Source organism: Oscarella lobularis, chromosome 7, assembly GCF_947507565.1.
Source record: "Oscarella lobularis chromosome 7, ooOscLobu1.1, whole genome shotgun sequence".
Classification (NCBI taxonomy): Eukaryota; Metazoa; Porifera; class Homoscleromorpha; order Homosclerophorida; family Oscarellidae; genus Oscarella; species Oscarella lobularis.
In genome coordinates, this window is record NC_089181.1 from 265351 (window position 1) to 281847 (window position 16497).

At 48.1% G+C, this 16497-nt stretch overlaps 6 protein-coding genes across 8 annotated transcripts; 3 read left to right on the plus strand and 3 right to left on the minus strand.

Annotated features, from left to right (window-relative positions):
- Positions 1-75: 75 nt before the first annotated feature.
- LOC136189667 (uncharacterized) lies at positions 76-4548 on the plus strand. The gene is made up of 19 exons (XM_065977691.1): positions 76-825; positions 920-1026; positions 1083-1246; positions 1300-1440; positions 1487-1591; positions 1645-1710; positions 1763-2055; positions 2103-2216; positions 2271-2347; positions 2403-2454; positions 2513-2670; positions 2729-2811; positions 2872-2929; positions 2990-3071; positions 3131-3285; positions 3338-3425; positions 3479-3556; positions 3605-3908; positions 3960-4548. Exons 1-18 carry the CDS (start codon positions 121-123, stop codon positions 3674-3676), a joined length of 2598 nt encoding a protein of 865 aa, XP_065833763.1. The 5' UTR covers positions 76-120; the 3' UTR covers positions 3677-3908; positions 3960-4548.
- LOC136189671 (serum paraoxonase/arylesterase 1-like) lies at positions 3540-5357 on the minus strand. The gene is made up of 6 exons (XM_065977696.1): positions 5001-5357; positions 4889-4953; positions 4783-4838; positions 4226-4731; positions 4091-4175; positions 3540-4040 (listed from the first exon to the last, which is right to left on the minus strand). Exons 1-6 carry the CDS (start codon positions 5069-5071, stop codon positions 3708-3710), a joined length of 1116 nt encoding a protein of 371 aa, XP_065833768.1. The 5' UTR covers positions 5072-5357; the 3' UTR covers positions 3540-3707.
- Positions 5083-12098, plus strand: LOC136189668 (uncharacterized). Of its 3 annotated transcripts, XM_065977692.1 has the most exons (7): positions 9053-9172; positions 9232-9544; positions 10069-10148; positions 10205-10308; positions 10371-10460; positions 10516-10569; positions 10621-12098. In XM_065977692.1, the coding sequence occupies exons 3-7, from the start codon at positions 10123-10125 to the stop codon at positions 11871-11873; spliced, it is 1527 nt and encodes a 508-aa protein (XP_065833764.1). In that variant the 5' UTR covers positions 9053-9172; positions 9232-9544; positions 10069-10122; the 3' UTR covers positions 11874-12098. The 3 variants fall into 3 exon arrangements, with proteins under 3 accessions (XP_065833766.1, XP_065833764.1, XP_065833765.1); XM_065977694.1 differs by lacking the exons at positions 9053-9172; positions 9232-9544; positions 10069-10148 and adding exons at positions 5083-5233; positions 5719-5798; XM_065977693.1 differs by lacking the exon at positions 9053-9172 and having other exon boundaries at positions 9220-9544.
- LOC136189012 (serum paraoxonase/arylesterase 1-like) lies at positions 7887-8946 on the minus strand (the record flags this gene model as incomplete). Its single annotated transcript, XM_065976855.1, has 3 exons — positions 7887-8340; positions 8391-8475; positions 8525-8946. Coding segments are annotated over 3 exons (840 nt in total), but the record flags the coding sequence as incomplete, so codon positions are not given.
- A 150-nt stretch (positions 12099-12248) lies between the features above and the next one.
- LOC136189672 (serum paraoxonase/arylesterase 1-like) lies at positions 12249-14092 on the minus strand. Its single transcript, XM_065977697.1, has 6 exons — positions 13666-14092; positions 13553-13618; positions 13450-13502; positions 12878-13392; positions 12728-12812; positions 12249-12676 (listed from the first exon to the last, which is right to left on the minus strand). Exons 4-6 carry the CDS (start codon positions 12994-12996, stop codon positions 12344-12346), a joined length of 537 nt encoding a protein of 178 aa, XP_065833769.1. The 5' UTR covers positions 12997-13392; positions 13450-13502; positions 13553-13618; positions 13666-14092; the 3' UTR covers positions 12249-12343.
- Positions 13792-16474, plus strand: LOC136189669 (uncharacterized). Its single transcript, XM_065977695.1, has 6 exons — positions 13792-13938; positions 14477-14556; positions 14613-14716; positions 14778-14867; positions 14923-14976; positions 15028-16474. The coding sequence occupies exon 6, from the start codon at positions 15172-15174 to the stop codon at positions 16408-16410; it is 1239 nt and encodes a 412-aa protein (XP_065833767.1). The 5' UTR covers positions 13792-13938; positions 14477-14556; positions 14613-14716; positions 14778-14867; positions 14923-14976; positions 15028-15171; the 3' UTR covers positions 16411-16474.
- The last annotated feature ends 23 nt before the right edge of the window (positions 16475-16497 follow it).

Genomic DNA, 16497 nt, shown 5'->3' on the forward strand with positions numbered 1-16497 from the left:
GGAGATCGGCATTCACACCCGAGAAGCCGGAGAAGAGCGCGAGAAAGATCACAACAACTGGTTTTGTCATCGCGACCGACGTGCGCTACGCTTCGTTGCCCTTGGAGATTCTCCGCCACAATGGCGGCTCCAAGCAGCGGTACGGACGCTCTTCTCGACGTGTCGCACAGTCATTTTGTGAAGAAAACGTGCGCTAGTTTCGTACAATGGCGCCCGTGGCAACAACGAATTCTCCTCTGCGGCGTAACGAATCGCTGTTCGTCGCATCACCTCGAACGACTCTCATCTGCGCTCGAACCCGTCTTCCATCGCGATTTCGTCGCAGCGCTAACGGGCGTCTATCCGTCGGCGCCGCTCCGTCGTCGTCCTCGACCGAAAGAGCCTCCGCCGCCGCCGCGACGAAGCGATCGATCGTTTCTACTGCGTCGCTCGAAAACGTGGACCATTCTAACGAATCCCAAGCAAAGCGAAGACAAACCGAAGCGGCGTCGCGAGTCGGAGTCGCTCGCGTGGACAATTCGCCGATCGATCGAGTGGAAAGAGGAGAAAAACGTCGATCGTAGTTTATCGCTCGAAAAAATTTCCCTTCCCCCTTTGCCGCTGAGAGGTCGAGCCGATCACGATCACTTGCCCTCGTACGCGGCGTCGAGGACGAGTTCGGACGCGCTCGACGTCGAATCGGACGAGTATTTTTCGCCGACGAACGTATGGAAGACGAGAAGTCGTTGGGATTCCGGCGCCGTCGCGATGAATTCGTATTTCGTCGATCCGAATCGTCGTCGTTTGGCGGAGCATTTTAAATTGCAGATTAGAGAAATGTGGAAGGTGAGAAAAAAAAGATGGATACCGTAGTGGGATTAGAGAGAATATAACTTATAATACAACCTATATTTGTCCATGATGATAATTCTCTCCTTAGTGGATTGAGAGTTGTAGCGAGGTACACCGAGCCCAAGTGCTCCAGGCTCTACTAAAGTGTTGCGACGAAGAGCAAACGACGTTTTTTGTACAATGTCTCTTTCAGAGGTGATCACCACCCCTTCAACTGTTTTGTCAAAGAGAGAGACGTCCGGATTTTTTAGGTTGCACGACTTGACGAACATCGATTCGTTGCCGGACGCTATTCTTCTCGTCATCTTTTCCCACTTGGACGCCGCCAGCGTATACAGATGCGGTCACGTGTGCCAGAGGTGGCGTAATTTGTCTCTCATCAGTCGCCAGTGGAAAACGAGAATTCATCAATTAGGTCCAGCCTTCAAGATATGCAAAATTACTATAGAAGAGAACACGTTTTCTTAGGTACGGCTAGAGGGATTCATAACCTAACAAAAGCGCTGGAAGATGCTGGAAAGGGTCGACAAGTAGACTGGCGCAAAGCCTACGAAGAAATGTCTTTATTCTATCAGAATCAGACATCTACGGATGACCAAGAGACTTTGGGTACGTGCAAAAAATAGTCGTTGACTTCATCTCAACTTGAACGCAGGAAAGAACCAGTCAACAAACACCGAGGAGGAGGAGGAAGAAGAGGAAGAGCCGCTCGACGTTGATCCATCCGAATTGGATCTAAGGACTCTAGTCTTGATTGGAAGTGAGAACGTTTTGGTTTAGATTGTAGTCCACGCAGCGGAATTCTTCGCTTAGAAATCAAAGGGGTGACCCAATCGTCGGCGGTTTCGCAGAGCTACGGAAGCCGACGATTGACTGGAGGTGACCCATATCGACTGTTTTCTCGACGGCGTTCTAGGAGGCGTATTTTGAGGTTTCGAATCATTTGGACGTCTCTCTGCTGCGACCAGTGACAATGCACGGGGCGACGACGCCGAAGTCAAAAGAAGGCTTTTTGGATCGGCTGCTCAACGTCGTCGCGAAGCGGCGGCGGCGGCGGCGGCAGTGGGTTTGACAGCCGTCGACTTCTCCATCGACGTCAAGAGTCAAGACGTGGTGGCGCTACCGAATTCAAAGAGAAAATTCAAATCGAAAGCGCGAAGGCGAGAAAAGCCGAAGGTCGTTTCGGTTGCGTTGGACGTCAGACCGGAGGAGAAGGCGTCCTCCGTACGACAACTGTGTACGCACGTCAGAGAATCTGTATCTCTTCTTAGATTCGGACCGGCGCTTCGCTTTTGCTGCAACTAGCGGGAATATTCGTCGCTGATGGCGAAGAACTGTCTGATGGAGAGGACATGATCGATGTTAGAAATGTTCGACTACTGCAGGTGAGTTATTGACTCAATTGAAATCAGTTCTGTTTTCACGGTTTGAAATTCAAGGGTCACTCGGACGCGGTTGTGTGCGCGCAACTGGACACGAGAAGAATTATGACGGGATCGCTAGACAGGACGTTGCGGTACCAAAAAATCAGTTATTTAAATAATTTTGATGATGACGACGTCGATCAATAGAGTGTGGGACATACGAAGTGGCAGAGAGGTGGCTGTTCTTTGCGGTCACAAGGTCAGCATCATCACAAGGGAGGGAGGGAGGGAGAAATAAATAATATGATTATATATAGGGAGGAGTTCGGTGCGTTCAGTTCGACGACGAAAAAATTGTTACGGGATCATGGGACACGACATGCGTCGTTTGGGACGTAAGTCGGTTTAGCGAGTTGCGAACGCTGTGGGGACACCGAGGCTGCGTCTCTTGCATGAAATTGCTTCAAGATTGCCTGTACGCTACAAAAATGAAACCGACAACTTGAATATATTGATTGTTGAATTTTTGACAGGGTCACCGGTTCGCACGACTGCACGCTGCGCGTGTGGAGTACGGTAACGTGGCTTTGCGAGCGAGTCATTGTCGCTCACGATAGTACGCATATTTTAATTGGATCGAAGACTTATTTATGATGATGAACGCTGTATCTTTTAGCCTACGTGAACTGCTTGGACTATGACGGGCAATGGATCGTCAGTGGATCTGCAGACAAGTGGGATCTTCTTACCAACGAAGATATTGTAGTAATTTTTCATTCTCCTCTTTGCCTAAGGACGCTCAAGATTTGGGACGTCAAGTCAGGCGAATGTCTGCACGTGTTGCGTGGTCACAAGAACGCCGTTATTTCATGCAGGGTAGGCTACGGAACGCTTTATTATCGTTAAATATAGTTAAAGGTTTCTTGCCTATTTAGATGCGGGTGGACTTGATAATCAGCGGTTCCGTCAACGGCGACGTCCGACTCTGGGACGCGTCGTCCGGCGACAGCGTCGCGGACTTTCCCGCTGCTCACAAGGGTCCCGTGCACGCAGTTGCCGTGAGCGATAGTCATTTTTTCACGGGAGGCAGGTACGGAGAGAAAAAATGATTTTTGACATTTCTGGTCTAATGGCACACCCAGCGATAATCAAGTAAAGGAATGGAGTCTAGTCAGCGGCTCCTGTGTTCGATCTCTGCAAGGGCACACTGGATCAGTGCAAGCTCTCGAGGTCTTCCAAATGATTTTTCGTGTCCGTCTCGTCAGCGCGGGTTTGTTTCCTAGGTTACAAATACTCGTCTCGTGACGTGTTCAGACGACTGGACAGTGAGAGTGTGGGAAACGAATGCGCCAGCTTTTCTGGTCTGCATAGGTCAAACTTCCTTTATCAACCGCTAATTTTAGTTTTAGGTGGGTGCAATGCACAACGTGGAGCACACGGAAAACATAGCTATAAAAAGACTAGTGGCTAAAATCGAATGACGCGGCGAAACAAAGTCGAAAAAACACGCTACTACGTCCCTTGGCTTCTCGCTTCGCAGTAGAGCAGATTGTCAATAACAGACCCGATGAGTAGTCGACCCTCGTAGTGAACGGCGACAGCGGACGCTTTCAGTTCATGTCCGTCGTCGTAATAGATTTGCTCGATCGAGAAATCGGGAAACGGAGGCCCGTCCTTTGCCTCCGACTCGGGACCGAGTTTCACAAGCAGAACGTGAGAGTCGCAGAGACCGCTCGTTGACTTAAAACATTCTGACGTTTTTAGACACCTCGGATGGCATCCCAGCCAAACGTGACCGTTTGCCTCGACGAATAGGTTATCGCAGCAACTGGTCACGTCAATCGTCTATGAGACACAAATTGACGAGGAAACGAATAGTTTCTATGGTTCGTTACCTGGCGGAAAGTCAACGTCTGGGTGCTCGCATCTCTGCTGTATATGAGAAGATAGCCTGTGGAGGAGCACGCAACGTAGAGATATCTAAAAAGGATCACACTCCTCCCTTCACAAGTAATTTCCACTGTACCTACCGTCCATCAGGAGACAGGGTCACTCCGTTAGGATAGACGATGCTGGTGTCGAGAACTCGAGTCGCGTTCTCTTCATATACGCCAACATTGCCCCAAGGCAACTGGAGAATATCTTCCATTTTACGCAAATGTCCTGCCTCGAAGTAATGATCGTTCGAGTAGTAGAACGACTCCTTTCCGACGGCGGCGACGTCGTTGATCGAATAGAGAAACGGATTGGCTATCGATTTGACGTGCGTCGCCACGTGACGGTCCGACGACAGGCGAAATATCTCGATTCGATCGCCGTACGTCGGATGACTGACGACCTGAAGAAAGACGTCGCCCGATTGGGAATCGATCCAGTGCGATACGCCGTGCGGCACGAAGTTCTTCGTTTCGAACGTCGCCGATTCGACTAGGCGAATTTCGTGCGCCGTCGTCGGTTCGTTCAAGTCAAACGCGTAGAGTTTTCCTTCTCGAGGTGAAAGCGTGAAGCCGTATTTATCTCTGACATCGCGTAGGCCCTTTATAGAGAGTTTTCGCGCTCGTTGTTTAGATGACGCGCGCGCGCTTACGCTCGAGATGATCGCAACGCCGTCGGGAAGAAGGGCGATGTCTTCCGAGCCGTTCACTGTGGAATCGAGCTCAGCTCGCGCGCAGGTGCACGTCTTGTTTACCTACTTGGTATCACTCTGCAGGGACCTGGTTTTTGACGGTAGACGATGCGAAACACGCCTGCGCGCCATCTGCACGGAACGTTTGCTACCGCGTTTGAGCTCTACAGGTCTCTTACAATCTATGGAAAGCAAAGCGAGCAACGACTGCGAGCAGAAGGATAACGAGAGCTTTCGACAGAAACGACATTTATCATCTTCATCAGAGTGCGCATGCACTGCGCCACTGCGTCAACTCGCCTCGGATCTCTCGCTTCGATCGTTGAACCGCTCCAGTCGCGATCGACGGTCCTCTTCTGTCCTGGTGACGACTCTTCGCCTTTCGGCCTTTCGATACTCTTGTCTGAAGCAGGTGAGGAGCCGAACCGCGTTTTTGACATACACGCTGTACAGTAGTCTTTCGATCGCGCCACTACTCAGCAACCGCTTTCCCTGACACTTAGAGCTTTCCGTTGGCCTATTGCGACTTGCAGGAATGCTTGTTGGGGCCCGCACGTGGACACAAGGTCGTACACGTGTAATGCGTTTACGTCATCAATGTGCGCTTTTAGTGACGTTTGAATGACGTCAGGTGCACATGACCTATTATTGTTTTTAACAGTCGAGTATTTAATTACCCACGTGACCTTACGACGACGACTGGTCTTTTGCTGGTCTTATCACTTTGAAAGCAAAAAAGACTAGGTGAAGCACTGGCAGCTGATTGGCTTGCTGCAATTCAAGTTCTTGTTAGAAAAGAGAGTAGTTTTGTGCTGTCACATTTGTGCTGTCACAGTCTTATTTATCAAATTCAATATAGAGTAGTGGTCCATTGTGTTTGTGATTGATCATTTTTAGGAAGAGGTTCTAAGGGAGTTTGGCCGTTGAAGAATTGAATTAACAATTTGCGGCATGATTCCGTTTCGTTTGAATCGCTGGTATTTTGTGAAGCCTTGGATTGATATGTCAATGTATCTTATTCATTGTTGTATAGTGCTTTGAGCAAGTGGCAGCCTCTTCTCAATGGCTTCTGGATAAGAGCAAAGACAAGTCTCTCACTATCCACTCGGAGACTTTTTTCAGAAAATGGCCAAAAAAGTGAGGGTAGAAATTTTTGCAGTGGTACAACGCTCAACCTGTTTTTGTTGATCTTTTGTAGGTACTTCCCCTGCCGCCACCGCCACCGCCGCGGGCTCGAAAGGGGCTTCAAAGTTTGAGGAAATCGAACGCGTAGACTTTGTGCAACGTGGTATTAACTTAATAGTCTGTAACTAGTTCTCTCTTTACTATGCTAATCCCTATAGGCGAGAATTCGAATTCTGGAAAAGGAAAAGAAGGCTCCTCTTCTTCATGGAGAAGTAAATTACTAACAACTAGATCTCAGAGAAATATTCCTGGGTTTAATGTAGATGAAGAAGCTTGGAAATGGATTGGCTCAGTCGCATCCCTGTCATTTCTGGCATATGTCATCTATCATAGTGCAAAAGTTGCCCTATTTGAGTATCGTTTTTCTTCCGGCACAATGATGGCAGATTCGGCACCTTCCATTGCTGATGAGGATCGCATTGATCGAACGGATGAGAAAGAGAATCAAGCGACTGATCATGAACCCTTCATCATCAAAAAAATTTCATGTTTATACTGGGCCCCACAGAGCGGGAAAATCGCAGGCAATCAAGGAAGTAGTTGAGGAATTGCATAAGGAAGGAGTCAAGGGTGTTCATTACATCACTGCAAACAAGCCACTCTATAAATCTCTTGTTAGAGCGTTGAAAATGGATGACGCTTCTGTGATGAAGGGCTATTTGGCTGGGCTTTTTGACATCACGTCTCCGTTTCCAAAAGACCAAACGCCTGAAGACGCTCTTGATGAGGTGGCTGATCGTTTGGCGGAACCGGCAAAGAAATACAAAAACGGTCGACTGACGACAATCATCATTGACGGGGTCAACAACCTGCTTCCTTATCTTCCGCCATCTTCTCATCTTCAAGGGCCGGAGACAGCGGAACTTCACCGGATGATTGAAATAGCTAAAAAGCAAATTGATGATCGTCAGATTCACTGGATACTGGTTGATTCAAGTGGGGTATCTTTTGAGGCCATGTACGCGACGAGCGGTTCATCTCGCCTTGAAATGATACTTTCAAATGACGTCAGCGAAAAGGCGGCCAAGGAATATCTGAAGAAGCGTTTTCAAGCAGCGGGAAAAAGCTTTGATGTCGATCGCGTGTATGATTGCGTGACCGGTGGAAGAATTGGCCTGCTCAATGATGTAGCTGACAACGTTGAAGAGGCGACAACAGAAGAGGAGCTGTTTGCCAAAGTCTTGAAGGAGCAGAAGAATTCGCCTTATTCAGATTTGTGCAAAGTCTTTAATCTTTTGCCGGACACTAAGACAGCCGAGGAAGAGTTTCAGTATCGAATTATTCGTCATCTCGCCGAAAGTCCAAAGGAGAAGGAAGAGATCGCTGTTTTGCGAACTGAGGCGGGTGAGATGGAGGCCAAGTTTGAAGAGGTCAATTGTAAGGCAGCAATACGCGCCCTTTTCAAAGCTGATCTTCTTCGCTACGCAAGTGGCACTAAGGCCACGTTGCATAGCAATGCAGTCAAGCACCTCATCCTGACGAAAGGACAGCCTTTGACGAAGGACGAGAAGTGAACAGTTTTGTCTAAGACAATCACAGTTCATTCGTCGTCTCATAGCCTCCCCCCCCCCCCCCCCCCCCCCCCCCCCTGTATATAGCAATGTTAGTCCCCTTTCTGTTTGTTTGTCTGTGTATCATTTCTGTATGTTGTCGTTCGTCGTCTGTGTGTCTCTTGTCTTGAGTTCAGGTCGGAAATGCTTTTTGATCTTTTCTCAATGTGGGAGGTACGCTCGTTTTCCGGTTTTTTTTTGCTTCGCGATCGTAAATTGGAATTTGAGAAGGCGAGTCGCGCGCGAGCGAATCGTTCTACGGGACTCGCGGAGAAGACAACACAAAAGAACGTCGCTCCGAGTACAAGTACGATGAAATCTTTTATTCCTTGTCTGCATCGGTCATCACCGCTAATTTTATTTTAGGTGGGTACAACGGAACATAGACTAGTGGCTAAAATCGAATGACGCGGCGGCAAAGTCAAAAAGCGATTCACTGTAAGAAATGCTACTACGTCCCTTGGCTTCTCGCTTCGCAGTAGAGCAGATTGTTGTTAATGGACCCAATGTGTAGTCGACCCTCGTAGTGAACGGCGACAGCGGACGCTTTCAGTTCGCGTCCGTCGTCGTAATAGATTTGCTCGATCGAGTAATCGGGAAACGGAGGCCCGTCCTTTGCCTCCGACTCGGGACCGAGTTTCACAAGCAGAACGTGAGAGTCGCAGAGACCGCTCCTCGAACGAAAACGTACCAACGTTTTTAGACACCGCGGATGGCATCCCAGCCAAACGTGACCATTTGCCTCGACGAATAGGTTATCGCAGCAACTGGTCACGTCAATCATCTAGAGACACAAATTGACGAGGAAACGAATTTTTTTTCTGTGGTTCATACCTGGCGGAAGGTCAACGTCTGGGTGCTCGCATCTCTGCTGTATATGAGAAGACTGCCTGCGGTGGAGCATGCAACGTAGAGATATCTAAAAAGGATCACACTCCCCCTTCACAAGTAATTTCCACTGTACCTACCTTCCATCAGGAGACAGGGTCACTCCGTTCGGATAGGCGAGGCTCGCGTCGAGAATTCGAGTCGCGTTCTTTTCGTATACGCCAACATTGCCCCACGGCAACTGGAGAACAGCTTCGATTTTACGCAAATTTCCTCCCACGAAGTAATGATCGTTCGAGTAGTAGAACGACTCCTTGCCGACGGCGGCGACGTCGTTGATCGAATAGAGGAGCGGATTGGCTATCGATTTGACGTGCGTCGCCACGTGATGGTCCGACGACAGGCGAAATATCTCGATTCGATCGCCGTACGTCGGATGACTGACGACCTGAAGAAAGACGTCGCCCGATTGCGAATCGATCCAGTGTGAGATGCCGTGCGGCACGAAATTCTTCGTTTCGAACGTCGCCGATTCGACGAGGCGAATTTCGTGTGCCGGTCGTCGGTTTTTTCAAGTCGAACGCGTAGAGTTTTCCTTCGCAAGGTGGAAGCGCGATGCCGTATCTATCTCCGACATTGCGTATGCCCTTTTAGAGAGAGAGAGTTTTCGCGCTCGTTGTTTAGATGACGCGCGCGCGCTTACGCTCGAGATGATCGCAACGCCGTCGGGAAGAAGGGCGATGTCTTCCGAGCCGTTCACTGTGGAATCGAGCTCAGCTCGCGTGCAGGTGCACGTCTTGTTTACCTACTTGGTATCACTCTGCAGGGACCTGGTTTTTGACGGTAGACGATGCGAAACACGCCTGAGCGCCATCTGCACGAAACGTTTGCTACCGCGTTTGAGCTCTACAGGTCTCTTACAATCTATGGAAAGCAAAGCGAGCAACGACTGCGAGCAGAAGGATAACGAGAGCTTTCGACAGAAACGAATAGGTAGGTATCATCTTCATCAGAGTGCGCATGCACTGCGCCATTGCGTCAACAGGCGTCAACTCGCCTCGGATCTCTCGCTTCGATCCTTGAGTCGCGATCGACGGTCCTCTTCTGTCCTGGTGACGACTCTTCGCCTTTCGGCCTTTCGATACTCTTGTCTGAAGCAGGTGAGGAGCCGAACCGCGTTTTTGACGTACACGCTGTACAGTAGTCTTTCGATCGCGCCACTACTCAGCAACCGCTTTCCCTGACACTTAGAGCTTTCCGTTGGCCTATTGCGACTTGCAGGAATGCTTGTTGGGGTTAATGGGGGCCCGCACGTGGACACTCGAGGTCGTAATGCGTTTACGTCATCAATGCGCGCTTTTAGTGACGTTTGAAAGACGTCAGGTGCACATGACCTATTAGTGTTTAAAAGTCGAGTATTTAATTACCCACGTGACCTTACGACGACGGGACTTGTGTTGGCCACGCAGCCGGCAGCGAGGCAGTCTCCATGACTTAATTAATGCACTGGTCTTTTGCTGGTCTTATCACTTTGAAAGCAAAAAACACTAGGTGAAGCACTGGCAGCTGATTGGCTTGCTGCAATTCAAGTTCTTGTTAGAAAAGAGAGTAGTTTTGTGATGTCACAGTCTTATCAAATTCAATATAGAGTAGTGGTCCATTGTTTGTGATTGATCATTTTTAGGAAGAGGTTCTAAGGGAGTTTGGTCGTTGAAGAATTGAATTAACAATTTGCCGCATGATTCCGTTTCGTTTGAATCGCTGGTATTTTGTGAAGCCTTGGATTGATATGTCAATGTATCTTATTCATTGTTGTATAGTGCTTTGAGCAAGTGGCCGCCTCTTCTCAATGGCTTCTGCATAAGAGCAAAGCCAAGTCTCTCACTATCCACTCGGAGACTTTTTTCAGAAAATGGCCAAAAAAGTGAGGGTAGAAATTTTTTGCAGTGGTACAACGCTCAACCTGTTTTTGTTGACCTTTTGTAGGTACTTCCCCTGCCGCCACCGCCACCGCCGCGGGTTCGAAAGGGGCTTCAAAGTTTGAGGAAATCGAACGCGTAGACTTTGTGCAACGTGGTATTAACTTAATAGTCTGTAACTAGTTCTCTCTTTACTATGCTAATCCCTATAGGCGAGAATTCGAATTCTGGAAAAGGAAAAGAAGGCTCCTCTTCTTCATGGAGAAGTAAATTACTAACAACTAGATCTCAGAGAAATATTCCTGGGTTTAATGTAGATGACGAAGCTTGGAAATGGATTGGCTCAGTCACATCCCTGTCATTTCTGGCATATGTCATCTATCATCTTGCAAAAGTTGCCCTATTTGAGTATCGTTTATCTTCCGGCACCATGATGGAAGATTCGGCACCTTTCATTGCTGATGAGGATCGCATTGATCAAACGGATGAGAAAAAGAGAATCAAGCAACTGATCATGAACCCTTCATCATCAAAAAAATTTCATGTTTATACTGGGCCCCACAGAGCGGGAAAATCGCAGGCAATCAAGGAAGTAGTTGACGAATTGCATAAGGAAGGAGTCAAGGGTGTTCATTACATCACTGCAGACAAGCCACTCTATAAATCTCTTGTTTACGCCCTCTCCATGGATGACGCTTCAGTGATGAAGGGCTTTTGGGCTGGGTTCTTTGACCTCAAGTCTCCATTTCCAGACCAACAAACGCCTGAAGAAGCTCTTAAACAAGTGACTGATCGTTTGGCGAAATCGGCAAAGAAGTACAAAAACGGTCGACTGACGACAATCATCATTGACGGGGTCAACAACCTGCTTCCTTATCTTCCGCCATCTTCTCATCTTCAAGGGCCGGAGACAGCGGAACTTCACCGGATGATTGGAATAGCTAAAAGGCAAATTGATGATCGTCAGATTCACTGGATACTGGTTGATTCAAGTGGGGTAGCTTTTGAGGCCATGTACGCGACGAGCGGTTCATCTCGCCTTGAAATGATCCTTTCAAATGACGTCAGCGAAAAGGCGGCCAAGGAATATCTGATGAAGCGTTTTCAAGCAGCGGGAAAAAGCTTCGATGTCGATCGCGTGTACAATTGCGTGACCGGTGGAAGAATTGGCCTGCTCAATGATGTAGCTGACAACGTTAAACAGGCGACAACAGAAGAGAAACTGTTTGCCAAAGTCTTGAAGGAGCAGAAGAATTCACCTTTTTCAGATTTGTGCAAAGTCTTTCGTCTTTGGCCGCACACTAAGATAGCCGAGGAAGAGTTTCAATATCGAATTATTCGTCATCTCGCCGAAAGTCCAAAGGAGAAGGAAGAGATCACTGTTTTGCGAACTGAGGCGGGTGAGAAGAAGACCAAGTTTGAAGAGGTCAATTGTGATGCAGCAATACGCGCTCTTTTCAAAGCTGATCTTCTTCGCCACGCAAGTGGCACTGAGGTCGCGTTGCATAGCAATGCAGTCAAGCACCTCATCCTGACGAAAGGACAGCCTTTGACGAAGGACGAGAAGTGAACAGTTTTGTCTAAGACAATCACAGTTCATTCATCGTCTCATAGCCCCCCCCCCCCCCCCCCCCCTGTATATAGCAATATTAGTCCCCTTTCTGTTTGTTTGTTTGTTTATCTGTGTGTCATTTCTGTATGTTGTCGTTCGTCGTCTGTGTCTCTTGTCTTGAGTTCAGGTCGGAAATGCTTTTTGATCTTTTCTCAATGTGGGAGGTACGCTCGTTTTCCCGGATTATCTTCCTTTTTTTTGCTTCGCGATCGGAGGCGAGTCGCGCGCGAGCGAATCGTTAAGGTGCTACGGGACTCGCGGAGAAGACAACACAAAAGAACGTCGCTCCGAGTACAAGTACGATGAAATCTTTTCTGCATCGGTCATCACCGCTAATTTTATTTTAGGTGGGTACAACGAACATAGACTAGTGGCTAAAATCGGACGACGCGGCGGCAAAATCAAAAAGCGATTCACTGTAAGAAATGCTACGTCCCTTGGCTTCTCGCTTCGCAGTAGAGCAGATTGTTGTTAATGGACCCAATGAGTAGTCGACCCTCGTAGTGAACGGCGACAGCGGACGCTTTCAGTTCGCGTCCGTCGTCGTAATAGATTTGCTCAATCGAGAAATCGGGAAACGGAGGCCTGTCCTTTGTCTCCGACTCGGGACCGAGTTTCATGAGCAGAACGTGAGAGTCACAGAGATCGCTCGTCGACTGAAAACATACCATCGTTTTTAGCCACCGCGGATGGCATCCCAGCCAAACGTGACCGTTTGCCTCGACGAATAGGTTATCGCAACCACTGGTCACGTCAATCATCTAGAGACACAAATTGACAAAGAAACGACTTTTTTTCTATGGTTCATGTACCTGGCGGAAAGTCAGCGTCTGGGTGCCCGCATCTCTGCTGTATATGAGAAGATGGCCTGTGGAGGAGCATGCAACGTAGAGATATCTAAAACGGATTACACTTCCTCCACACAAAAAAGTAAACAACCATTCTATTTTCCCTATACCTACCTTCCATCAGGAGACAGGGTCACTCCGTTCGGAAAGGTGACGCTGGCGTCGAGAACTCGAGTCGCGTTCTCTTCGTATACGCCAACACTGCCCCATGGCAACTGGAAAACAGATTCCATTTGACGCAAAAGTCCTCCCACGAAGTAATGATCGTTCGAGTAGTAGAACGATTCCTTGCCAACGGCGGCGACGTCATTGATCGAATAGAGGAGCGGATTGCCTATTGATTTGACGTGCGTCGCCACGCGACGGTCTGACGACAGGCGAAATATCTCGATTCGATCGCTGTATACGTCGGATGACTGACGACCTGAAGAAAAACGTCGCCTGATTGCGAATCGATCCAGTGCGATACGCCGTGCGGCACGAAATTCTTCGTTTCGAATGTAGCCGATTCGACGAGGCGAATTTCGTGTGCCGTCGTCGTCGGTTTTTTCAAGTTGAACGCGTAATTAAAGTTTTCCTTCGCAAGGTGGAAGCGCGATGCCGTATCTATCTCCGATATTGCGTAGGCCCTTAGGGGGGGATAGTTTTCGCGCGCCTCGTTGTTTAAATAATGCGCGCGCGCTTACGCTCGAGATGATTGCAACGCCGTCGGGAAGGGCGATATCTTCCGAGCCGTTCACTGTGGAATCGAGCTCAGTTTGCGTGCAGGTCCATGCAAGTCTTGTTTACCTTGGTATCGCTCTGCAGGGACCTGGTTTTTGACGGTAGACGATGCGAAACACGCCTGAGCGCCACCTGCACGGAACGTTTGCTACCGCGTTTGAGCTCTACAGGTCTCTTACAATCTATGGAAAGCAAAGCGAGCAACGACTGCGAGCAGAAGGATAACGAGAGCTTTCGACAGAAACGACATTATACATGTAGCGATTATAGAATACCTATCATCTTCATCAGAGTGCGCATGCACTGCGCCATTGCGTCAAGTTCAACCACGGATTCAACTCGCCTCGGATCTCTCGCTCCTTGAACCGCTCCAGTCGCGATCGACGGTCCTCTTCTGTCCTGGTGACGACTCTTCGCCGGTCCTCTTCGCCTTTCGGCCTTTCGATAAGCAGGTGAGGAGCCGAACCGCGTTTTTGACATACCGGTACACGCTGTAGAGTAGTCTTTCGATCGCGCCACTACTCAGCAACCGCTTTCCCTGACACTTAGAGCTTTCCGTTGGCCTATTGCGACTTGCAGGAATGCTTGTTGGGGTTAATGGGGGCCCGCACGTGGACACTCGAGGTCGTAATGCGGTTACGTCATCAATGCGCGCTTTTAGTGACGTTTGAATGACGTCAGGTGCACATGACCTATTAGTGTTTAAAAGTCGAGTATTTAATTACCCACGTGACCTTACGACGACAGGACTTGTGTTGGCCACGCAGCCGGCAGCGAGGCAGTCTCCATGACTTAATTAATTAGTGCACTGGTCTTTTGCTGGTCTTATCACTTTGAAAGCAAAAAACACTAGGTGAAGCACTGGCAGCTGATTGGCTTGCTGCAATTCAAGTTCTTGTTAGAAAAGAGAGTAGTTTTGTGCTGTCACAGTCTTATTTATCAAATTCAATATAGAGTAGTGGTCCATTGTTTGTGATTGATCATTTTTAGGAAGAGGTTCTAAGGGAGTTTGGTCGTTGAAGAATTGAATTAACAATTTGCGGCATGATTCCGTTTCGTTTGAATCGCTGGTATTTTGTGAAGCCTTGGATTGATATGTCAATGTATCTTATTCATTGTTGTATAGTGCTTTGGGCAAGTGGCGGCCTCTTCTCAATGGCTTCTGCATAAGAGCAAAGACAAGTCTCTCACTATCCACTCGGAGACTTTTTTCAGAAAATGGCCAAAAAAGTGAGGGTAGAAATTTTTGCAGTGGTACAACGCTCAACCTGTTTTTGTTGATCTTTTGTAGGTACTTCCCCTGCCGCCACCGCCACCGCCGCGGGCTCGAAAGGGGCTTCAAAGTTTGAGGAAATCGAACGCGTAGACTTTGTGCAACGTGGTATTAACTTAATAGTCTGTAACTAGTTCTCTCTTTACTATGCTAATCCCTATAGGCGAGAATTCGAATTCTGGAAAAGGAAAAGAAGGCTCCTCTTCTTCATGGAGAAGTAAATTACTAACAACTAGATCTCAGAGAAATATTCCTGGGTTTAATGTAGATGAAGAAGCTTGGAAATGGATTGGCTCAGTCGCATCCCTGTCATTTCTGGCATATGTCATCTATCATAGTGCAAAAGTTGCCCTATTTGAGTATCGTTTTTCTTCCGGCACAATGATGGCAGATTCGGCACCTTCCATTGCTGATGAGGATCGCATTGATCGAACGGATGAGAAAGAGAATCAAGCGACTGATCATGAACCCTTCATCATCAAAAAAATTTCATGTTTATACTGGGCCCCACAGAGCGGGAAAATCGCAGGCAATCAAGGAAGTAGTTGAGGAATTGCATAAGGAAGGAGTCAAGGGTGTTCATTACATCACTGCAAACAAGCCACTCTATAAATCTCTTGTTAGAGCGTTGAAAATGGATGACGCTTCTGTGATGAAGGGCTATTTGGCTGGGCTTTTTGACATCACGTCTCCGTTTCCAAAAGACCAAACGCCTGAAGACGCTCTTGATGAGGTGGCTGATCGTTTGGCGGAACCGGCAAAGAAATACAAAAACGGTCGACTGACGACAATCATCATTGACGGGGTCAACAACCTGCTTCCTTATCTTCCGCCATCTTCTCATCTTCAAGGGCCGGAGACAGCGGAACTTCACCGGATGATTGAAATAGCTAAAAAGCAAATTGATGATCGTCAGATTCACTGGATACTGGTTGATTCAAGTGGGGTATCTTTTGAGGCCATGTACGCGACGAGCGGTTCATCTCGCCTTGAAATGATACTTTCAAATGACGTCAGCGAAAAGGCGGCCAAGGAATATCTGAAGAAGCGTTTTCAAGCAGCGGGAAAAAGCTTTGATGTCGATCGCGTGTATGATTGCGTGACCGGTGGAAGAATTGGCCTGCTCAATGATGTAGCTGACAACGTTGAAGAGGCGACAACAGAAGAGGAGCTGTTTGCCAAAGTCTTGAAGGAGCAGAAGAATTCGCCTTATTCAGATTTGTGCAAAGTCTTTAATCTTTTGCCGGACACTAAGACAGCCGAGGAAGAGTTTCAGTATCGAATTATTCGTCATCTCGCCGAAAGTCCAAAGGGGAAGGAAGAGATCACTGTTTTGCGAACTGAGGTGGGTGAGAAGAAGACCAAGTTTGAAGAGGTCAATTGTGATGCAGCAATACGCGCTCTTTTCAAAGCTGATCTTCGCTACGCAAGTGGCACTGAGGTCACGTTGCATAGCAATGCAGTCAAGCACCTCATCCTGACGAAAGGACAGACTTTGACGAGAAGTGAACAGTTTTGTCTAAGACAATCACAGTTCATTCGTCGTCTCATAGCCCCCCTGTATATAGCAATGTTAGTCCCCTTTCTGTTTGTTTGTCTGTGTGTCATTTCTGTATGTTGTCGTTCATCGTCTGTGTGTCTCTTGTCTTGAGTTCAGGTCGGAAATGCTTTTTGATCTTTTCTCAATGTGAGAGGTACGCTCGTTTTCCGGTTTTTTTTGCTTCGCGATCGTAAATTG